Source organism: Castor canadensis, chromosome 12, assembly GCF_047511655.1.
Source record: "Castor canadensis chromosome 12, mCasCan1.hap1v2, whole genome shotgun sequence".
NCBI lineage: Eukaryota > Metazoa > Chordata > Mammalia > Rodentia > Castoridae > Castor > Castor canadensis.
This window is the reverse complement of record NC_133397.1, coordinates 23599676-23624337: the sequence shown is the minus strand read 5'-3', so window position 1 is coordinate 23624337 and position 24662 is coordinate 23599676. Positions and strand designations below refer to the sequence as shown.

At 38.6% G+C, this 24662-nt stretch overlaps 2 protein-coding genes across 7 annotated transcripts in view; one reads left to right on the top strand and one right to left on the bottom strand.

Moving 5' to 3' along the window:
* Babam2 (BRISC and BRCA1 A complex member 2) overlaps nucleotides 1-17583 on the bottom strand; it is a 372389-nt gene extending 354806 nt beyond the window's left edge. For all 3 annotated transcript variants that reach the window (XM_020154590.2, XM_074049402.1, XM_074049403.1), the window contains exons 1-2: nucleotides 17424-17583; nucleotides 13321-13472 (exon numbers count right to left, since the gene is read on the bottom strand). In XM_020154590.2, coding sequence (XP_020010179.1) covers nucleotides 13321-13448 — 128 coding nt within the window. In that variant the 5' untranslated portion in view covers nucleotides 13449-13472; nucleotides 17424-17583. The remainder of the gene's footprint in view (nucleotides 1-13320; nucleotides 13473-17423) is intronic.
* Nucleotides 17584-17864: 281 nt separating this feature from the next.
* Rbks (ribokinase) overlaps nucleotides 17865-24662 on the top strand; it is an 85845-nt gene continuing 79047 nt past the window's right edge. For 3 of the 4 annotated variants that reach the window (XR_002211758.2, XM_074049405.1, XM_020154611.2), the window contains exon 1: nucleotides 17865-18022. Coding sequence is in view for 3 of the 4 variants with exons in the window: in XM_074049405.1 (XP_073905506.1) it covers nucleotides 17934-18022 (89 nt within the window). In the remaining variant the exon portion in view is untranslated. The remainder of the gene's footprint in view (nucleotides 18023-24662) is intronic. The other variant, XM_020154615.2, reaches the window with a different exon arrangement.

Sequence of the window (24662 nt, the reverse complement as noted above, 5' to 3'; positions counted from 1 at the left end):
GTGACAAAAGCTTTCCTTAGAATTTCATTCCTCCTCCAGTCCATTCCTTCTGCCTTCTATCTAAAAATCTCTTTCCTCCTGATACCAACACAAATCTCTTCTTCTACTGTCTTTGGGGTCCTACAATTGAAACTGGTTATTTGTTATTGTCATCATTGTTTGGCTTTTGCAGTGCTGGGGTTTAAACTCAGAGCTTCAGGCTTGCTGAGCAGGCACTCTACCACTTGAGCCACGCCTCCAGCTCCAGAAACTGGTTTTAAGCCATATTCACTCTTTTTTCTTCAAATTATACAAGTAAAAGCTTTTTAATTATCAAAAGTCCTAATATTATTGAAAGTTCCAATTACCCCTTCAATGGACAACTATATGAGATTACATGTGATACATCTTTTGGAGCACTTCTATTACAATGATAACGTTACCATAACGGCTATTATTATATTATTACCCTGACTAATAAATATAGAGCTGCTTGAGTTAGCCAGTGTGTAAGCACAGACTATGCACTACTATTAGAATCACAGCAATATGGTATTTTATGAGTCACTAATTCTCAGTTAAAAGGCTTCTGCTCGGGGAGAAGCAGGTATAATATTAAATGACTCTCCTCTCCCATGGAAAGAAAAAGACATTTGAAAATTTAATAAGGGATCGATATTCACAATTCATAACTCATTCACACACAAAAAAATGTAATAGGAAAAAGGTACAAATAGACATTTCTCCAAAGAAGATAAACAAATGCCAGTAAGTCCCATATCATTAGAGAAACGCAAGCCCAATCGCTAGGAGGTACCACTTCGCACCCATCAGAATGGCTTTTATTAAAACAAAGACAAACAAACAACAAAACAGAAAGTAACGGATGTGAAGAAATTAGAAGAGTATGTGTTATTGATGAGAATGCAAAATGTTGTAGAACAGTATCGCTGAGTCCTCGAAAATTAAATATAGAATTACCATATGATCTAGCAATTCCATTTCTGGGTTATGTACCTGAGGCAACTGAAAACAGGCTGAAAAGGTAAGTGCACACCCTTACTAATAGCATTATTCACAATAGATACAACAAATGTTCCATCAAAAGATGAATTTTGTAAACAAAATATGAAATATATATATACATACATGTATACATGGAATGGAATAGTACTCAGCCTTAAACATATTACAACATGGGTGAACCCTTGAAGATACTATGCTAAGTGAAATAGCTAGTCACAAAAGGACAAATACTGCATGATTTCAATATATACAGGCACCCAAAATAGTTAAATTCATAGTGACAAAGTTGAAATGGTGGTGGCTGGGTGAAGGAAGCAATGTGTAATGGTTACGGTTTGGTTTGCAAGATGAAAAAAGTGTTAGATGTGTACAACATTCCCATCTGTCATGCTGCTGAATATACCTAATGCCACAGAACTGTGCATTTAAAAATTATTAGAATGATGAATTTTATGTTATGTATTTTTTACCACATTTTAAAAGTATGTGCTGAACTCAAAGCTGAACCCATATGTTAATAATTTACTAAAGCACAAAAAAAGTTTAAATAACTTTTTTTTTAAAAGAAAAGGTCTGAGAAGTCCATAGACTAAAAAAAAATTTTCTGAGGGCATCATGCCTTCTTTAAAGTGGAACATGAAAACGTCCTCCAAAACTTCGACTTGATTCATGATTTGTTACCCATAAATTGGCAAGAGCAAAGGTTGAGATAAAAACATTGTAAGAAAACAAAAAGGGTGTATTTTTCAAAAAGTCAAGAGCAGCAAGGTCAGTGGGATAAACTTAACTTTCATAACATGCCATGAGAAAGATAACCAAATTACTCAGAAATGTGGCCCTGAGAAGGAAGGTTATAAAACTATTTCTCAAGCAATGTGGCACAAAATGCAAACTTATTCAAGCAACATGCGAGCTAAAGGGGGCCAATGTTACCTTTCTGTATGAGCAGAAGGCTCCTCTTAACACATAAGTCGGCATAGAAGTAATTTGGAACCCTACAACAAATTTACGTGCACGTGCATTTCTATGTGAGAGATCAGGGTACCAAAAGACCCCATACCTATTTTCTAAACTCAAGGAACTTTGCAAATTTATCATCTAAATGAATCAAAAATTAGTCACAAAAAATACGACTTTAACAGTGTATAGAAGAGAGGGGACAAAAGACAAGAGGAGTGACGTTGCTGTTGTTTCCTTGGACAATATGAAGTAGAGTGAGGCCTAGATTAGAAGAATCTTCTGCCCCCTTTCCTTTACACGTTAATCTAGCTACTTCCCTTCACCTCTTTCCCTACCCCCAACCTGCACACCAAGTGAGTCGTGGCAATGGAGAAAAGCCTGAGATTCCAGGCCCGGATTTATCCTCGTGCTACTACTGCCCCAGATTCAAATCTTAGCCAAAGTTCCCAAGGTCAGTGATTCCAGGGTTCACTGGGCCAAAGCCACCACCACCATTTAAAATCTTAAGTATAAAATATAAAATTGTTTAAAACACAAAAAAAGCCATAAGGAACAGCACTTTGAAATGTTAAAAACTCCATAAATTGCATAATTAATAACTTATCTATAAACTAGTATATTACACTATTATAATCAGAAGAAAGCTAGACCAGCAGCTACCAAGGGCAAAAATCTCAGGGAAGAAAAAGCGTGGGCCGGGACGTGAGGAACAGGGAGAGCTTGTGTTTCTTCTGGTTAAAAACATCCAAGAAACAATTACCAAGGGCCAGATGTACACAGTGAGGTCCCTCAAAAATGCCACACATGAGTATCCTGAGCTTTGGCCAAAATTCTGCCTTGTAACATCTATGATCCACCCACTGCCACACTAGCAGAACTGCCACCTACGCCCACCATCCTCAGACAGCGCTCCCCAGCAATCTGCACACTGGCCGAGAGGTTGGCTGTGGAGCTGGGCACACCTGAGGTGCACGGCCATTCTCTCTTAAGGCGACTGATCAGGAGACCCCTGGACACAGGATGATGGTATTCTAAGATGAAATGGAACTGCAAGGCCTCCTAAGGCCTAGACTCAGCAGTCACATGTCCCTTTTAATATATCTATTAGTAAAATTGTCACAAAGCCGGTCCAGGCTCAAGAGGTGAGGAAACAGAATCTACCTCTTCATGAAAGGAATAGCAAAGTTACACTCAAAAAAGAATAAATAAAGGAAGGCATAATTTTTCAGGGCCATTACTGTAACAATCTAACATGACTACTGCTTATATATAAGGAAAAAAGGAGGGCTTACATACAAATACTTCTAAAGGTATTTGAAGAAACAGAATAAATGGGTAAGAGTAGTGCCTTCAGAAAGGAAAATTACAGGAAAGGAGTAGGAGGTATAAAAATTACTATCCACTTATCACCCATCTGTATCTTTCCTTGGATATATGATACATTTATTACTCCTTCAAAAAATGAAAAATATATAAGAGCATCTACATATTAAATAAACTAAGACTTACTTGAAGGACACTGAAGAGCTGGGAGAAAATCTGCAGTATATTATAAAAAGGGCTAAATTTTCATCAATAAGAAAAAGACATACCCACACTATAAAAATGAGCAAATAGCATGAACTGGTGATTTACACACTCTCACACAAACACACACATACAATAATAAGGCAAAATAAAAGCAACTAAATACCATTTCCATATACTAAGTTAGGAAACAATCTTTTTTTTGTTTTCTTTTTTTGGTAGGATGAGGTTTGAACTTCGTGCTTGCAAAGCAGGTACACTTCCACTGAAACCACACCTTCAGTTGAGGAGGTGATCTTAAAAATGTCTAATATTAATATTAAGAATGTAGAGGAATTGGCATCCTCATATACTGGTACTGGGAGTAAAACCTCATAGTGCACTTTTGGGGACAATTTTAATTATGATTTATATATCCCTATATGTAAACATATAGAATACATTAACATGTTAAATGTAGTAAAGTCTTAAAATCTGTGTAGTCTTCAGCCCGATAATTGTGGAGTTTTGCTGACGCACGAGAATATATGCATCCACGTGAGTTTTATTTTATATCCTGAAGAAAGACCTCCAGATAATAAATAATGGCAATCACCCAATAAAAACGCCAGGATGCTGCCTGATCACACAACAATGAAGCCCCACAACTGATAACCCTACTGTACTCAATGAGCTTCAAGTTAACATTTCAGAGCCTCATTATTCAATAACCATGGACAACCAAGAATCATTAGTTTAAGGATGAAAGACAGCAGAGCAGAGATAATGCAGAGAGCAGAGAGAGTAGAGAGAATGGTTTTAACCAAAATTAATTTTCTTGCAGAAATAAGAGATGATTCTACATCCATGTATTAAGGGTCTCCAAAATATAAAATCAAGGCCTCCAAGACTCAAATGGAAGTTAATTTGAATCTTAACTTCTGTACCTGTCCAAATTATCAATCAAGTTTAAAACAAGAATGAAGACTTTTTCAGACTCTCAAGAATCTGAAAATTGGGCAGGAGGTGCAGCTCAAGTGGTAGAGTGTTTGACTAACAATTGGGAGGCTCTAAATTCAATCCCCAGTACTGCTAAAAAAAAAAAAAAAATAGGACCCCAAAATTGTATCTCTTCTCCCTTTCTTAGGATGCTACACTGGAGGACATGCTCCAACAAAGCAAGAAGGCAAAACAAGAAGATAAGATATGTGATTCAATACAGGAAAAAGACATAGGGAAGATCTAAAATGACAGCAGAATGGCATATCAAAGAGTAATGAACCCAGATTAAAGGAGTTCCTCCACCAGTCTTCTCCTTATCCCAGCAAATGACAGGAACATCTGTCCACTTAAGCTGAGAAACAGGCAGTCATTCTTGATTCCTTCTCAAATTCAATGCCTTCATTATTTTACCTTCTAAATAGCTTATTGACCTACTCATTTCTTTCTGTCTTCATTGTAACACCATATTCTAAGACTCCATCACCTCTTGCCTGGTCTGCTATAATGGCCCTAAACAAGGTACTTTCCATACAACATTCAGTAATTTTATTTAAACATAAATAAGATCATGGCATTTTGCTATTAAAAATCCTTTAATAGTTTCTCATTTCACCCAGAATAAAGTACAACTTCAAATGTAGTCCCGGGCTGAAGGTGTGGCTTAAGTGGTAGAGTGCTTGCCTAGCCCTGAGTTCAAATTCCAGTACAGAAAACAAATTTAGCCCCCAGGCTCTATATAATCTGGCCTCTGATCACCTCTAGAATCTCATCCAATTATCCTCTCACACTGTCTCTCTGCATTCTATAACTGGCCTTACAGACCCTTCAACATGCAAAACTTCTTACTGCCTTTGCACGTGATTAGTTCCTTTTTACATCAAACCCCCTAACTCTTCACACTGAATCACTCTCATCTTTCATGACTCAACTTAAATGTCATCCTCCTCAAAGAGCTTTCTGGACCATCAGATCTCAATCAGCCCCCACTAGGTCAGTTTTCCTTCATTTCCTCTACTCACTGAATTCAAAAGAGATTCATTTTTGTTTTTGTTTTTAATTAACTGAATTACAGTAGGTTTCCTGATAGAATAGTATACAAACTATTGAAATGAGGTTATTTTTCAAAGTATGCAGAATATATGACTAAGCAAGACAATTTTAAAGAATCACAACAAGATGGATGGGGAGAATTTGTCCTACTAGCTATCAAGACATCCTATGTAGCTGTAATAGTTAAGACAGTATGAAAATGGTACAAGGACAATGAGGCTGACAGACCAGAACAGAAAGCTTAGGAACAGGTCCACGTGTGATATAAACTTGACACCACACTGGTAGCCTTGCAGATCCATGGACAAAGGATGATCTTCTCAATAAATGATGCTGTGTTAATCAACTATCCACATTGTGGGGAGGGGGGAACCTATTCCCTTATCTTGCCCCATATTTTATTTTTTTAGAAATTCTATTTAAAGTTTAAAAAAATAAAAGTGAAAATTTTAAAATTCTTAGAGAAAGATATATGACTTTTAGATAGGTCAGAATCTCATAAAACTCTGCATCTCTCTCCCTCCCTTCCTCTCTTTTCCCCACCCTCCCTCTCCCCCTCCCTCCTTCTTCCCTCTCCTCTCTCTCACCAACACTGGAAAAAAAAGAAAAAAACTAAAAAGGAAGATATTGATGAACTTGATGTCATTAAAATTCAAACTCCTAGACATCAATAGCACCAAAATAAGACATTTTAATATGTTTAATTACAAAAGATTAAAATCTAAACTGCATAAAGAATACTATAAAATCTATACAAATATACAAACAATTCACTTAACAATGAACAGAGGATGTCCCCAAAAGAACACATCGAAATTGCCAATAAACATATGAAAAGATTCTTTATCATACTAGTAACCAAAGAAATATAAATTAAAACCAAAGTAAGATAACATTTCACACTCATCAGCTTGGCAAAAATTTAATCCCAACAATACCAAGTATTAGTGTGGCTACAGAATAACGGGAACTCTCATTTGCTTCTGGTGGAAGAAAATTGCTACAACCTGGTCATATCTCATTTAAAAAAAAAAAAAAAGAAGATTACATATAGTCTAAGAGCAAGTAATTCTAGTCCTAGGAATATACTCTTGAGGGGTAGTTTTCAAACTTTTTGATCATCACACACTTATTTTTCATTGTGATCCAGTGCGCAAATACTTATTTAGCTGAAATAAGAATTCACAAAATAGTACTTATTCTTACTATGTATGACACATTCTGAGAGTTTCCATTCTGTTCTTATTCATTTCTTGAATGCTGGGTGACTCACTCAATTGATTTTACAACCACTAATGAGTAAACATTCCCAGTTCTAGAAACTTTGCCCCAGAAAATATTCTCATATATTTCTTCTGATGTGTACATGAGAAAACGCTCACTGTGGCACTCTTTGTCAAGAAAAAAAAAATTTTAAGAATGAATTTTAATGAAGTCTCATTACCTTAAATTAAGTAAATTGGGTATGGTGGTGCACACCTGTAACTCTAGCATTTAGGAGGCTAAGGCAGGAGGCTCGCCAATTCAAGGCTATTCTGGACTACACAGAGAGACCTTCTCTCACAAAAATAATTAAATAAGCAAAACACGCAAGTTTCAGATGACTATGTAGAGTGTATCATTTATATAAACTTTTTAAACATGCAAAATAACAATATATTGTTTACTAGAGATATATTTGTATATAATGAATACATAAAGTATAAAGACATGCACAGGGAGAAGGGGGATTAAGACCAAACAAGAGGAAAGAAAAGAAAGTGATATGGAAAAACCAAGTGAACATCTACGTACTAAAGTATTAAAACTGCCCACCTTCAAAATTAAACTATTGCTTCCCAGGAGAGCAGCTTCCTTGCAGGCACAGTACTGATAAAGAAAGGTTCAGTCTGCCAGCTAGAGACTAAGGCAGCCTGACTGAGGTCAGTCTTCCAAGCTTATAGCATTCATCTTTTTAAATTATTCTATCTATTCAGCAATCAAGTACTTACGCTGAGTATCTATTTTTAACTAAGTAATGAAATTCAGAACATGGACAAAAAATGCAACAGGTAGTTGTGGGTGGATGAGATGTCACAGCAGATGCCCCAAACACAGTCATGTGCCAGTAAAGTTGAGTCACTGCAATTTGCTGAAAAAAGATATTAAGGCTCAGCTGCCACAGGTTGCAGTGAGCCCTCTCTGCGTTCCTCCCTGTTAACACTTGCCAGGCATTATTCCAGAATGCTGAACAGACACTTAGACATCTTCAAGCTTAGAAAAATCACTAAAAAATCACAAAACATGGCATCCTGCAAATAGCATATACTTAAGAGCAAATTAACACAGAACACAGAATTGATAAACATTCAATAAGCTCATGGAATAATTCCCTGAAATTTATATTCTCGCTCCTTCAAATTGAAATATGTATTTTACCTAAAAGAGCAAACACAATGCTACTATAATATACTTTACTATAATTTTTAAAATATAATCTCACTTGTCAGGGAATATCACTTTTTTAGGATAATTTGTAACAGAATTCAAGCAATATGCTACCAGGCCAATAATTGTCCTTCCAAGCCACAAAAACAAACCACTCTGACTCCCAAAGTGAGCAACCTCTCTAGGGAAACACCTAACCCATTTACTCACTCATTCAACCCCTGCTTAGCACTTTACATGTAAAAGGTATCCTGAGATAGCTTAAGAAGGCATATACATAAATAAGAACTCCGCCCTTAAGATGCTGATAGCCTGCAAGGGAGCTCAGAAACTGCATAGTCTTAAATAAGGTAGAAAACTCTAGATAATGTAAGAGAAGTAAGCATGAACTACTATTTTTTTAAAAAATCTTTTTAGATTAGGTTCTTGCCTATGTATTCCCCTGTACGTCAGATCTAGAAAACAGGTAGTTAGACCTAATCTCTTCAAGGGCAAGTGTCTATGCATAGTAACAAGACTGGTCCTTGTGACCTTTTCTAAAACTCAGTCTCCTTATTTGCTATCTTCTATGTATACTTGGTACCCTCTGAGTAAACAGAAATTAGAAATGTAGATCCCAATTCTCATAACCCCAAGCACTACAGATTTCAAAGAAAGAGAAATGCCAAAAGTGACACACCAAAAAGAAGCCATTCTTTTCCCTAACTCTTCTACTGTTTTTGTTATGAAAACTTGACAAAGTCATGCTTTGACCAAAAGGACTGAAGAAAAAAGTATTAATAATCTTCTAAAACAACTTTCATGAATCTTTCAGACAAGTGACAATAACAATAACCCACACATCAATTGACAAAGTTGCCATACATTGGGGAAAAGGACAGCTTCTTCAACAAACAGTACTGAGAAAACTGGACATCCACATGCAGATTTGAAACTTGATCCATATTTCTAACCCTGTAAAAAATCAACTCAAAATGGATGGAAGGGCCTTAATGTGAGAACTGATACTCTGAAATTACTAGAGAAAAACACAGCAGGAATAATTCATGGTATGGGTACAGAGGTGGGCACAATGGCACACACCTGTAATCCCAACAACTCAGAAGACAGAAGAATGATGAAGTCAAGGGCAGCCTAGACAACATGGTGAGGCCATCTCAAAAACCAAGGATGTTGGTACAGGTAATGATTTTCTGGGTAAGATTCTAAAAGCATAGGAAATAAAACCAAAAATCAACAGCTGAAATTGCATCAAACTAAAAAGCTTCAGCACAGCAAAGCCGCACAAAAAAATCAACTGAGTTGAAGAGACAACCTACAAAACAGAAGAAAATATTTGCCAGCTACTTATCTGACAAAGGGTTAATGTCCAGAATATATAAAGAACTCTAAAAAGAAAAAAAAAAAAAACACATAATCCAATTAAAAGTGGGCAAATGATCTTTTCAACAGAAGAAATATAAACGGCCAATAAATAGATGAAAAAAGCTCAGTATCACCAGCCATCAGAGAAACACAAATGAAAACTACAGTGAGGCTCCAGCTTACTCCAGTTAAGAGTGGCTGTTACCAAAAAAACAAGTAAGTGCTGGAGAGAAATGTGGAGAAAAAGGAACTCATACCCTACTGGAGGAGTGTAAATCCAGCCTCTATAGAAAACACTATGGAGGCTCCCCAAAAACCTAGAAACAGAATTACCATATGATCCAGCTATCTAAAGGAAATACTACTGGGTATCTATCCAAACGAAATGAAGCCATCATACCAAAGAGTTACTTGCATGTCCACATTTATTGTGACACTATTCACTACAGCCATTCTATGCCTAAGTGCCCATCAACAAACAAATGAAAGAAAATATGAAATATATATATATATATATACGTATATAATTGTGTATATATGTATATATATATACACTAATTGTATTAGTGTATATATGTATATATATACATATATACATATATATGTATGTATATATGTATATATACACAATTAGTCAGCCATAACAAAAAATGAAATGCTATCATTTGTCAGGATAATGTGTGTAACTGGAGGACATCATATTAAGCAAAATAAGTAGACAAAGAAAGACAAATATCACCTTTTCTCTCTCACATGTGGAAGCAAAAAATAAAAAAATAATAAGGTCCTCCTAAAATTAGAGCAGTGATCACCAGGGACTGGAGGGGGTGCTGAGGGAAGTAGGGGAGTAAGGGTGGAAGAAAAATGGATGGATATGGTCAATGCACACTGTATGCGTGTATGGAAATATCACAGAGAATTTCATTAATATGTATAAACAATATGCTAATAAAAATAGATATTAAAAAGATCAATAAGTGCTCTGGATTAACATGGCTTTTCAAATCATTTTCTGCAGAGCAACTTTGTTAATATAGGTAGGGGTATTTCTATTTCTTTTTTTAAAGCTAAAGAAAGTCAATTCCACAAATACCTGCTATAGTTTGGATGGTGAATGTCCCCAAAAGTCCATATATTAAAGGCTTGGCCCCAGAGTGGCACTATGGGAAGCACTGCGGGTCTTTAGGAGAGACCTTGTATAAGGTCCTTAGGGGGCATGGGGGCATATCCCCAAAAGGGATGTCAGACCACTCCTCCCACCTCATCCTCAGCCCTCTTTTGCTTCCTGGTGGTGAGGTAAGCAGTTTGCTTTACCATGTGCTTCCCCTTGACTGTATCCAGCATCCCCACCAGAGACCTACAAGCAGTAAATCCACTTGATCATACACCAGAACCTCTGAGACCATGAGCCCAAATAAATCTTTCTCTTTTTAAGTTCATTGTTTCTGGTATTTTACTACAGTGACAGAATGCCAACTAACAATACTAAATATCATTCAATGCCATTTCAAGTATTTTTGAGGCAGTGCTAGTACAGACAGGACTAAGTCTAGTGGAGTTATTTTAAATTTTTCATTTTTCAGATCCACTTTATACTTAAGCACTCAACTAAACATTCAGTAATTTGGGAGCACCCAAAAAGAATCTGCAGAAAAGGAGCAACATGACTTTATGGTGATAAATCCAACTGGTCTCTCAGGATATTAACACAAGGAGAAACAAGTCCAGGTTTACATCCTCTGACATAAAGCAGCCAGAGTCCACTGGCCATCACTTCCCCTTCAGGTCTGAAAAGAATGTTGTGACAAGCTAAAGAGTAAAACCTTATTTCATTATCCTACCTATTCAGGCCAAAAAACATCCCTGATTCACAGATTGCTTTACTAAGCTATAATTCACACACAGTAACATTCAACCTATAGTACAAAAGTCTGTCATTTTTAGTATTTCACAGTTGTGCAACCATCACCACCATCTAATTTTTTTTCTTTGTTCTACTGTTTTGTTTTTTTCTTGGGGCGGGCAGTACTGGGGTTTCAACTCAGGGCTTTGCCCTTGCAAAGCAGAAGCTCTACTGCTTGAGCTACAACTCCAGACCTTTTTGCTGTGGTTATTTTAGAGATAGGGTCCTGCTTTTTTTTCCCAGACTGGCATGGACTGAGATCCTTCTATTTTAAGCTTCCCACTGTCACTGGGATAACAGGTGTGCACCACCACACCCAGTTTGTTTGGTTTTCTTTCCCTAATACATCCCCTAATACATAGTTAACTGTTGCCAAAGTGGCAAAATAAGAACTTTAAAATCTTCCTATCGACTCCACCAGAGTTCTTTGCACCACATTCTCTTTCCACAGCAAGAAAAAGGAGCAACAAATGCCTATTACTACCAAAATTATTAACAGAATAAATGCTCAATAGGTATTTAATTAATGAAACTGATAACAAAGCTAGATAGCTAAAAAGAAAAAGCATCTTACTGTTCCAAAGAAGTGTCTTAGTCTTCTTTTTCTTACTACTAAAGAATATAATTCTAATCTTATATTCAAGTCTTTACCTTAGTAAAAATATAGCAACATCTGTAGAGGCCTAAAAGCAAAAGAGCCTAACTAGGACAACTGAAAGAGACTCAAGAATGCAACATTTCTAATAAGAAAAAATTATAAGAATATGCCAAAAGGTCACAAAGCCACTTGATGGAGCCTCCAATGACAAAAGCTAGAACTGAGCAACAAAATGACAGTATGGTTGCTCCTCGCCTTACAACAGAGTTACATCCCCAAAAATCCATCAAAAATTGGAACTTTCCAAAGTTGAAAATGCACTGAATGCACCTAACCTACTGAATACCACAGATTAGGAACACTGTAGTGTCGGTGGCTTCCCTTTCGATTGTGTGGCTGAATCAGGCATGATACAATGTGCCCATAATCCCAGCAACTCAGGAGGCTAGGGCAGGAAGGTCATGTAAAAAGACATAGGAATATCATGTACTCCCTGATCTGATGCCCTGAGATCTTGTGGGGGTTCGGGGGAAGAGAATGCATCTTTCACTCTAATGAAAGGAAAAATATTAGACAAACCCCATGGAGAGACATCTTACAAAATAGCTAGTGATCTTTTAAAAGACTCAAGGTCATTAAAAACAAAGAAAGAATAAGGAATTGTCACAGTTGAGGGAGACTAAGGAGACGTAACCACTAAATGCAATTTGTATTCTAGATTGGATGCTGAGCCAAAAATGGACCGTACATGAAAGGGGAAAACATCAAAACTCAAATAAGAACTGTAGACTAATTAGTAACATTAAAACAATGCTACATCCTATAGTATTTTCTATCTTTTCCATAAATCTAGCTTTATTTCAAAATAAAGTATATATGTTTTCAATGCAATACATCAAGGTGTAAGACTTTGCTATTTGAATGAACCACATTGTAAGGAATGACTCATTTTGGCTAGCTGTTGTAATTTTCCTAATAAGAGAGATTATCAAATGATGTTAGATGCAGAATCTCAAAACCTAATTCTTAATGTGCATGCTGGATTGCAGTAAACAAGAAAGCAAGCCAATGAATGAAAAACACTCATGCTAAACCCCACATGGCACACTGTTCACAAAGAGATAAGCCAGAAAAAAGACGTGAACATTCTGGTCATGAAGCAGTGGCCCACAACACGAGAGAAAACAGGAAACAAAATGTCAAGAATTAAACAACCAAATGAATCAGGAACTGGAGATGTGGCTCAGTGATAGAGTGCTTGCCTAGCATATGTGTGTGGGGGTGGGGGTGGGGGGGCCAAGCCATATACATGTGCGTGTGTGTGTGTGTGTACATATATACATATATGTGCATGTATATATATGCATATTTATTTATATTTTTTAAAATGAATCAGCAACTGATGAGATCACGACTTGAAGAATTTGTGTGGTGGTCAATTTTTATGAGTCTGCTAAAAAAAGGTTTACTATTAGGCAAAAATTGAATTAGTTTTGGTACATACCCAGATTTCAAGTCCGTTATCCTCAAACAATTTGTAGCATCCAGCCCCACTTTTCCATTCCGGACCACACTAGAGATGAATGGGGAAAGCATTGGAGAAATTCGGTTCAAGGCCACTTCTGGGGACATTTTGACTCAACTTATAAACCACCACTGAAAGCAGAAGAAAAGAACGGTGATCAGAATTTGCAAAGAAATTAGATAAAACGAGCTTCCTAAAAGTAGCATAGAACTCAGAACTTTTCTCTTGCATCAACAAATACACTATTTCCCATCTTTAGAGTGGCCTCTTCCTGTGTTCCTCCAGAAGAACCCATCTCCCTGCCACCAGGATACTTAGGACACAGACTGCACCACTGCTTTTCAGGAATGACAGGAACCTTTGAAGTACAGGTCCTTCCTCCTTTCCAGAGATGGTTTCTACACTACCACGCTCTGCTTACAGCTGTCTCACTCTATTTTATAACTGCCTCTTCTACTTTGGTTGAGACCAAAACGTCTTCACTCCCCAATGCTCTCCCCTAAGATACAAAACACACACACACCACTGAGTTAGGAATTCCTCCATCTGTGCCCCCACAGGAATGAGAACTTGACTGATAATCATATGCAAAACTCTGGAACATAACCTGCTTACAACTGTTACTTACTAGAAATAATTTACTGCTGACAGACCTCTCTTAATAACAGTCCTTCAAATGTGTATTATAACTATCTGCTACGTGAGCTCTTCCCTACAAGGACTGTATCTTGTGTTTAACAAAAACACCTGGCATTAGACTAAGCATCCAGTAACATTTTAATAAATAATAAATTAATATAGTAATAAATTTAAGCAATAAATTTAATTTTAAAATAATTTCAATAAATTAATAAAGGGACCAAAGCTAGAGAAACATTTAGGGATGGAGAGGGTATATGTAACACACCCTCAAAAAATGGTAGGGGAATAAATGTAGCAAAATCTGAGGAATAGATGAAGCAAAAATCTACTTAACAATTCAATCATGAAAACATACACCTACCCAAATATTAAGCAACACAGACTAACATGAATCTCTCAGTCTTTGATTTTCAGGCACTAAGAATTCCTTACACTTGAAAACATAAAAGCAAAACCAATAAATCAGATCTAAATTACTTAGAAACTCATGGGCTGGAGGAAGGAGTACATGAATTCTTCTTAAAAGGTTTCTAAATGATATACACAATGGAATTTTATGCAGCCATGAAGAAGAACGAAATGTTATCATTCGCTGGTAAATGGATGGAATTGGAGAACATCATTCTGAGTGAGGTTAGCCTGGCCCAAAATTGTATGTTCTCCCTCATATGTGGACATTAGATCAAGGGCAAACACAACAAGGGGATTGGACTTTGAGCACATGATAAAAGCGAGAGCACACAAGGGAGGGGTGAGGACAGGTAAGACACCTAAAAAATTAGCATTTGTTGCCCTCAACGCAGAGAAACTAAAGCAGATACCTTAAAAGCTACTGAGGCCAATAGGAGAAGGGGACCAGGAACTAGAGAAAAGTTCAGTTCAAGAAGAATTAACCTAGAACGTAATACACATGCACAGGAAAGCAATGCCAGTCAACTCCCTGTATAGCTATCCTTATCTCAACTAGCAAAACCCTTGTTCCTTCCTATTATTGCTTATACTCTCTCTACAACAAAATTAGAAATAAGGGCAAAATAGTTTCTGCTGGGTATTGAGGGGGTGGGGGGGAGAGGGAGGGGGTGGAGTGGGTGGTAAGGGAGGGGGTGGGGGCAGGGGGGAGAAATGACCCAAACATTGTATACACATATGAGTAAAATAAAAATTAAAAAATAAGATTTCTAAATGAAAAACTACTTTCAGAGTGAATAAGTCAATTCAAATGATCATTCTGTTTCCTAGTCTAAAAAGATAATCCCACATCAAAACAAATTAATTTCCAGCCAGTTACAATTGTAAGTAACTGATGTTCTGGTTTTAGATTTCATAAGTTATACCACATAAGGACTTAGAAGTACATGCTAAAACTAGCACTTGTTCTAATTTATCATTTCAGATATTAATAAAGGGAAAGACTGCAGTGACCTTTCAAAAAAAATAACGCCATTGTGACCTTATGTAGTGATGACACCCAAAAGTACATTTAAGGTGGCAAAAGTTTTATACTATATACTTTTTAGCTCCCAAACCATCCTGTCTGCAAATATAAACAAGCTCCTCTTCTGACTCCTTAGACAGAGACCGTTCCCTGCCAATCTGTCATCTCAAAGTAACAAGCATCTTAGGTTATGTACAATCATAAAAATCATGTACTGTACATTTTACCACTTGTAATAAGTTTCTGTATACATTATTGCAATTGTTCTTCATGACCTGGGTAGTAAGGCAGGTGTTTTAATTCACAGTTTTCAGATGATATAAATAAAAATCCGTGTTATCACTTGGAAGACTTTTTTATTCTGCAACGTTTCTACTTTTATTTCTGTACACTAAGAGGATGCTTATCTAGATCATATGCAAAACACAGAAATACTCATCTGCGGGAAGGGAAAAGCAAAAGGATCTCACACGACAAAATATTCTTCCCATGTTTTTCCCCTACAGTACCTACTATTATTTTACCTCTCATTTCTCGAAAAAAGAGAAGTAGACACATTCAGAACATCTACTATATCAGCACTATGTTACTCCCCTGCTTTGTGAAGTCATTCACTTCCTCCCAACAACTCTTGTTTCCTGGTGAACACTGTTCCCATTTTACAGAAAACTAAAGGTCAGCAAGTCAAAGTAACTTATTCAAACAACTATTGCAAACATGGATCAGAATTCAAATCCAGATCCCTCTCAAACTCCACTGTTCCTATGTTCCTCTCAAAAAAAACATTAATAACTTCGGTCGCCAAAGAGAAAGCACCTTTTTTAGTATACACCTTGTAAAATGTGAAGACAAACTCATGAAAGGAATGAGGGCTTTACAACTAGAAACTAGACTGCTGCTGACCTACTGCTGAAGCTTGCCTGCATAAATCACTAGTTAAATGCTAAAGGAAACAAAACTGCTCCAGAAACTAAACCAAACTAAAAGTGACAATAACCTATCCCAACTCAGCAACTGTCATGACCTTAGGATAATATCTGAGGGAATAAATTTACAGGACGATCATAATATTATTTTTGACAGTGCAAGATGTTATGCAGCATTGAAATGTTTCAGTCATGAGGAGATGTGACTTTTCTAAGAAACAGGAAAAAATATACTAACTACAAAATGAGAAATCACCCATTAGCCAAAAAAAAGGTCCTTTGGTGCAGTGAGCAGGGTCGTGGATTGGAGTCAACCTCCCCCGCACCCCGCCAAGGAACTTTTAGACATGACAGCGTTATAATGGATCCAGAGAGAAATTTTTGATGGTGTGCCTCTTATGCTGGTTGAGCAGTTTGTATTTCCTGATTTTGACGTATTTCAGAAGGAAAATGCACAAATACAATTTTTACAAAAGCCTGCTGCTACTAAATAAGGTCACATAAGGTCTTTTGGGTGGGCTGCCTGGGGAGTACAAAGACGTATAAAGCACCGTCCAGGCTCTGGCAATTAGGATAGGATGACAAACACGGAAACATGTGCCCGGTTGACGTCATGGAACGGAAAGGGGTGGCCTCCTGCTGCATCACGTCGACGTCATACGGCGCACGAGGGAAGTTACGCTGGGGAAGCAATTTCTCCAAGGGCAATTATCAGGAAAAACAAATTGATTCAATCCCAAAGAATGACCACCCCACTCTGGGGAATATCTAGAGGAGATACTCTCCTTTCTCCCAAACTGTATGATCCCTTCATCCAGTGGAAAGGAGGAAGGCTTACTCTAGGAGCTGAATCAGGGACCAGAAGGGTTAGCCAGATAAGGACAGAGACAAGCATATGGTCTTAGGGGCTAGTTCTTGAGGGGATCAACATGATGGGGTGAGCGGGGTTATCTTAGGAACGGGGGCCTTCTCTCGAGGAAGAGAAGGCGAGCCCCTCTGGCCATATTTAAACCACGGTTCTCTGTGCCACCTGTGCGACTCGGGATCCAACCTCCCCGCACCAGCCCCAGTCCAGGTACCTGGAACTTAGTCCGATCGGTAACCGGCGACTACGTGGGGTACAGGTTACCCGAGCGCGCCCCCGACCGACGCACCGATCTGCGCGCGCACCGCGGGCAGGATGCGTGCGCGCTCCCCGGACTTGCAGCCCCGCCCCCTCCGCGGCCTGGAGCCGAGGCGGCGTGCGCGCCCCCGCGCCTCACCGCGCCAAGCCGGGCGCTTAGTAAGGCGTCCCTGCCGCGCCTGAAAGTAACCCGTCAGCGCCTGCCTGGCAGGGGATAGGGGCCGAGGGGCGCCGGCCCTCGCCATGTCGGGAGGGCCCTCTGTCGTGAACCGCTGTGGAGAGACCTTGCCTACGGGGAGTGGGGACAGCTGATGGGCGGGGTTACTTCGGGCATTCGGGCGGGCGACCCGCAGAGACGTGCGGAAGGCCCGCGTCGCTAGGGACGGGAGGGGCGGTGTTTTCTGGTTACAGGGTCGGGCAAAAGGCAAAGGGCAGCGTCTCGGTGGGCGGGCACCACCGTTTGGTAATGGCGGCGTCTGGGGAGCCCAGGAGGCAGTGGCAGGAGGAGGTGGCGTCAGTGGTGGTGGTGGGCTCCTGCATGACCGACCTGGTCAGGTTAGTCCGGGGCCGGTGCTCGCGGGACGGGGCGGAGCGGGCTCCGGGCAGTGTCTTTGGGGACCGACAGGGTAGCCTCCCAGCCCTCCTTTCTCAAGTGGAAAAGGCAGAATTCGAATTTGTTAAGGTTAATGTCAGGTGAGGGGACGGAGAGGACGGTGTGAATGAAAGCGCTGATGTTACGAAAGATCTGCGCCCGTTTCCTGGGCCAGGCTGCTGAGCCTTCCCCGTGACCAGCAGATGACTGACCACACGCGTCGTTGTACGTCCGAGAGTGTGCCTACCTCACGGGGCTGCTGTGAAGACCGAATGAAGTGTTTTGTCAACCGTCACACTCACTAGGGTGGGCATTATTCGTCTGAGTTTGTATCAGATAATGAGTTGAGCAGGGATCTAGAAAACACTCACCTCTCCCCAAACTGATTGTTGGCATGCCTGCAGTATTTTATATTTGCAGCTTATTTTTCAGTATTATTGTAACGGTGTAACCTTATGACAACCCAAGTGTGAGTCAAAACAAAAACTCATAAATATTTGCAACCATTAAAAAAGTAGGCTAAAGAAGAATAGTTGAGTTAGGTCAGTGAGACTGGAGGACAGAGCCTTCTCATTTCTTTATAGGAAAACGACTTTTCTGATGATAATGTATATTCATTGTAAAAAATTTCAGATGTTATAAGAAAATCCTACCACTGTTTTTAATGTTAGTGATCAGCTTTTTTAACATAATGTATTATATCATTAAAAAATGATTAGGCTTACTGCAGTAAGACATCATCAGTCTCTAAACCTTGTTTTTCCAAAGGATAAAAGAAAACCTGGAAATAAAAGGGCATTGGAGTAATCAAACTGAATCAACAAATCCATGCACCAATTTACCCACATTTTACTCAGAAAATAGCCCCTGTTTTCACATAACCAGTTTAATCTTGCTTGAAATGTTTATAAACTATTATCAAATTACCACATTGAAACCAGAAAGATGAAGGTGAGACTGCAGGGGGCAGGCATAGCGATTAACAAAAACCTGACAATAAGAGAGTATGTAGCAACAGCAAAAGATTTTTAAATACTAGTGGCCTTTATTTTCCCACAAATATTTGCTACCTTGTCACATGTTGTACCAAGGTGGGTGTGCTTTCTTTGGTGACAGAGTATAATGTTCAGTCTAGTAGTGCACATCAGGTGAAGAGGCCTACACATGTTTTTGTAAAGCAAGAGTCAAAAACCTTTCTGAAAAGAGGCAAGTAATAAATATTTTAGGCTTTGTAGGACATATATGGTCCAAGTCACATTTTTGGGAGAACCTGTGAGAAATGTAGAAGTGATTTGTCCTCCCAAGTCTTAAAAAAACAGCCTGCAGGCCACAGTTTGTACCTCCATGTCTAGAGTGTTTACAGCTTATTATAGTGATTAATGTTACTAGTGACGATTCCTCAAGAAAAGTTAATAACAGGGGTTGGGGATTTAGCTCAGTGGAAGAGTGCTTGCCTGGCAAGTGCAAGGCCCTGAGTTCGGTCCCCACCACCGGAAAAAAAAAAAGGAAAAAATAGAAAAAAAAAAAAAAAAAAGAAAAGTTAATAACAGTATTCATAAGTTTTATGTAAAAATAAGGGATGTGTCTCCCTTTAGAAATAGTCCCATCAAAAGCATAAAGTTTAGGGTAGTGAGGCCTGGCAGAGTGGCTCAAGTGTAGAGCGCCTGCCTAGCAAGTGTGAGGCCCTGAGTTCAAGCCCCAGTACTACCAAAGGAAAAAAAAAAAGTCATAAATCATATGCCATAATAAAGTTTAGGGTAGGGGCTGGGGAGGAGACTCTGGTAGAGTACATGCTTAGCAATCCTCAGCACACACAAAGATATACTGCCATAGATATATCCACATATAACGCATTTATAGATACATATATCTATACACATGTTTACTTGCATAATGAACCTTCAGGCATCTAAACTAATTCATTGAGAAATCCATCTAGCTAAATTTTTTTGTCATACGTTCATATAGGAAGTAGCAGAAGAAGAAGAAAGCTATGCAATTTTCCCATGCATCATGCCTGAATAGAAATGTCAGGGTTAAATTCTGGAAGTACTTTTTCAGGGAAGGGGAAAAGGCAAAAGACATTTATTTGGGGTTGGGGGCATGACTCAAGTGGTAGAGTACCTGTCTAGGAAATGAGAGGCCCTGGTTAAAGCCCCAGCACTCCACCTCATAATTGAAACCTATTGCTGCTGAAACGGGGTTTTTTTGTTTTTTTGTTGTGTATGTCTCTGTGTGGTACTGGGGCTTGAACTCAGGGCCTTCACCTTGAGCCATTCCACCAGTCCTATTTTTGTGAAGGGTTTTTCAAGATAGGGTCTCAAGGAATTATTTGGCTGGGCTGGCTTTGAACCTTGATCCTCCTGATCTCTGCCTCCTGAGTACCTAGGATTACAGGTGGTGAGCCACCAGTGCCCAGCTAGCTACTGAAACAAATTACCAGAAATTTAATGGCTTAAGCAACATAAATCTATTACTTACAGTTCTGGTGGTTGGAAGTCTTGACACAGGTCTCAGTGAGCTAAAATCAAGGTGTCAGTGGGTTGGACTCCTTTCTGGAGTCTACAGGGGAGAATATGTTTCCTTTTCCACCTGTTAGAGACTGCCCTCATTCCTTGGTTGGTCATGGCCCCTTCATCTTCAAAGCCAAGAGTAGTTCGTCAGGTCTTTCTCATAGGACATCAATCTGACCTTCACTCTTCTGCCATTATAAGAACTCTTGTGATACCTTGGGCCCAACCACATAATTCAGGATAATCTCCTGACTTTAAAATAGCTTATTAGCAACCTTAATTCCCCCTTGCTGTGTACAACATATTCACACATTCTAAGAATTAGAATGTGAACATCTTTTGGAGATGTTATTCTGTCTACTACAGTGATTAAATTTGAAGTCAGAAAATCTTACGATACTTGTGGCTCAGGAATTTTTGAAACCTATTAGTCCATCCTCACATTTTACAGACATGAAACTAAGAGAGCTTAAAGGGCTTCTCCCAAATCAGGCAGCCAATTAGTGACATAGTGGAGGCTGCGACACAGGTCTACTAGTACTGCCCTTTTCATACACGGTTCATTTGGAAGCCAGTCGTCTGTATATTCATTGAGTGTTTATCTTACAAGCTGATGAGGAATAATGTATGGATTTATCATTTTCAGATCTAAAGATAGTGTCTTCCTCACTCTTATTTTACTCCTACATTTAATAGTGCCTACACTGTAGAATCACTTTAGAAATAAAACTATTTTAATAACTAAGCCTTTCTGGAAGCCATTCAAGTCCCAACTTTCTTTGTATACTACATTACTGTGTGCCAGATACTGATAATTCAATCAGTGAACAAATTTTTTCATTTCTAATTTCAGTCCTCCATGAATTGTAAGCTCTACCATAGTAATAATTTTTAAAAACCATTAGCTCATCCAACATGGCTGACAATCAACATTATTTAATACCCGTATATATTTATCATTATCCTCTTCCTTCTTGAACATTCGTCTCTAAAGTTTCCATGTTATAAAGGTAAATCAAGCCTGTTCTTGTGGAAAATAAAGTCAGATTTCCTCCAAAGGCAAATGTCTATGAAAACCCAACAACCTAGGAACATTTATTGATGTTGGGTTCATAGACCTTAGTTAATCATTCTTTCACTAATCGTCTTATTTCTTATGACATGTATCACTCATTTTTTTTCAGTTACTCAACAAATTTTTGAGTTTACACTATGTGCCAGGTTCTTCCCTAGGTAGAAAGGATACATAGACAATAATCTCTGCTTCATGGAGCTTACATTCTACAAGGTGAGACAGACAGTATCAATAAAAACAAGCAAAATACATGGTATGTTGGATAAATACTACAGAGAAAAATCATGAAAGGAGGATGAGAGTACTACTAAGTTTGGATCCTTGACCAAAGAAAGTCTCACTCAGAAGGTGATTTTGAGTAAAGACCTAAAGGAGGAAAGGAAACAAGCCATGCAGAAACCTGAGGGAAGAGCATATGCCTGGACTTGTTCAGTGAACAACAGTGAGTCCAGTATGGCTGAAGCAGAAGAGGTGAGGGTCATGTTTATTGCAGCACTATTCACAATAGCCAAGTTATGGAAACAGCCAAGATGCCCCACCACTGACGAATGGATCAAGAAAATGTGGTATCTATACACAATGGAATTTTATGCAGCCATGAAGAAGAATGAAATGTTATCATTCGCTGGTAAATGGATGGAATCGGAGAACATCATTCTGAGTGAGGTTAGCCTGGCCCAAAAGACCAAAAATCATATGTTCTCCCTCATATGCAGACATTAGATCAAGGGCAAACACAACAAGGTGTTTGGACTTTGATCACAAGATAAAAGCGAGAGCACACAAAGGAGATATGAGGATAGGTAAGACACCTAAAAAACTAGATAGCATTTGTTGCCCTCAGTGCAGAGAAACTAAAGCAGATACCTTAAAAGCAACTAAGGCCAATAGGAGAGGGGACCAGGAACTAGAGAAAAGGTTAGATCAAGAAGAATTAACCTAGGCTGGTGCAGTGGCTCAAATGGTAGAGTGCCTGCCTAGCAAGCATGAAACCCGGAGTTCAAACTTAAGTGCCACCAAAAAAAAGAATTAACCTAGAAGGTAACACACATGCAAAGGAAATCAACGTGAGTCAACTCCCTGTATAGCTATCCTTAACTAGCAAAAACCCTTGTTCCTTCCTATTATTGCTTATACTCTCTCTTCAACAAAATTAGAGATAAGGGCAAAATAGTTTCTGTCAGGTAGTGAGGGGGTGGGAGGGAGGGGTGGGGGGAGGGGGGAGAAATGACCCAAACATTGTATGCACATATGAATTAAAAAAAAAAAAAGGTGAGGGTCAGCAATCAGTGACTAAAGTACATTGGGTCATACTCTGAATGAGATAAAAAGCCATTGAAGGATTTGAGCAGAGGAGTGACATAGTCTGTATAGGATCACTCTGGGGGATATGTGAGAAAAAAAATGAAAGAAGCCAAGTGCAGAAACAGGGAGACAAGGTCAGAGTTGATCATAATAATCTTGTCAAGAAATGGTAGTAGCTTGGAAGCACTGTAAGTGTGGAGAAACTATATATAATCTTTTGGTTATATTTTGAAAGAAGAGCTGACAGCATTTGCTGAGAAGTGAGAGATAGGTCAAGGATTACTCCAAGTTTATGGCCTCTGCAACTGTAAGGGGAAGTTGACTTCTGAGTTGCAGAAGACTGTGAGCAGAGAAAGGCAGGGAGAGAGCTCTATCAGGAGCTCAGGATGGACATGTGAGGCCTGAGATACTTAATAGGCATCCAAGTGAAAGTGTTAGGAAGACAGATACATGACTTGGAAGTTCAGAGGAGAGGACTCGCCTGGAGACACAAGTTTGGGAGTCATCAGTATATAGATAGTATATAAAGCCCAGAGGGCAGGATGAAATCACTGAGATCTGAACTCCTTGGGGCACTTCAACATTTAGAGTATACATTTTTCACGTAATTTATTTCCTGACTCCCTTTCAGTCTTTCTGTACCCTTAAAATTTGCTTTGAGACAAGTTTAATACAAATATATTTCCATGGCAACCAACCATGATGTCAACTAATAACCCTATGTTATCCTTTAACACACTTGCAATTAAAAGTGATAGCTTGAGAGATAAGGCTCACATTCACCCAAGCATCTATATTAAATCCTAAGCAAACCAGGAATTGATTGCTCAATTCTCGAAAAGATTTTAATTGGATAGTGGGGAAAGTAAATTCAGCAGCTTTTAGACTCAAAGTGGATAAAGCACTGGATCTAGATTTTTTTTAATTTTCTGCCTTGAAAAGGTAATATGTGTCTGACATAGTATATAGTATTCTCTAACTTGGGTCCACCAGAAGCCTCTTAATTTCTCATATTTAGATCAGAAAAACCTCTTCATGGTCACATTTTCAGGAAAGTAAAAGCCAAAGGAATGTTAGTCCAAACTTATCATACTTTCTTAGTATCAGAGAAACGTAATACCTCCCTCATTATCTGGTCTTTAAGTTGGTTATACTAGTTGGTTATGAGCTACCAGTTATTTTTAAATTAGAGTTTGTTAAATATGTTTCTATCTCCTGTATCCCTAATTTCAAAAGAAATTGCCCATGAGAAGTTTGTTAATTTTGATCCCTTTAATGAAAATAGATATTAAAAAAGTAAATTACAAATGACAAAGAAAGAGCACCCACTGGGTGTTATTCCTAAGCAGTCTATTGATCCATCCCTTGCTGGCTCTTCATGCCTAGGTTCTTTAGGGTGTCTATTCTAGGGAGAACAGAAGAAGCTGGGCTCTGAGATGAATTTTGCTCCAGTATTTTGATGACTTGTATATAACAGTGAAATAGTGGAAATGTGCTAGATGTTGGGATACTGCAGTTACTAAAGCATGATCACTGATCTGGAGGAGTCCAAGGAAGATGGCAGACACAGAAAGAAATCATAATTTCTTGCTATGGTAGAAGCACAGGGAAAACTTTGTGGAAGAGATAAATACTGAAGATAAAGTAAGTATTCCAAAAGGATCTGAAATGATTCCAATGTATTCCTTCCATGCTTAATCATACTAAATC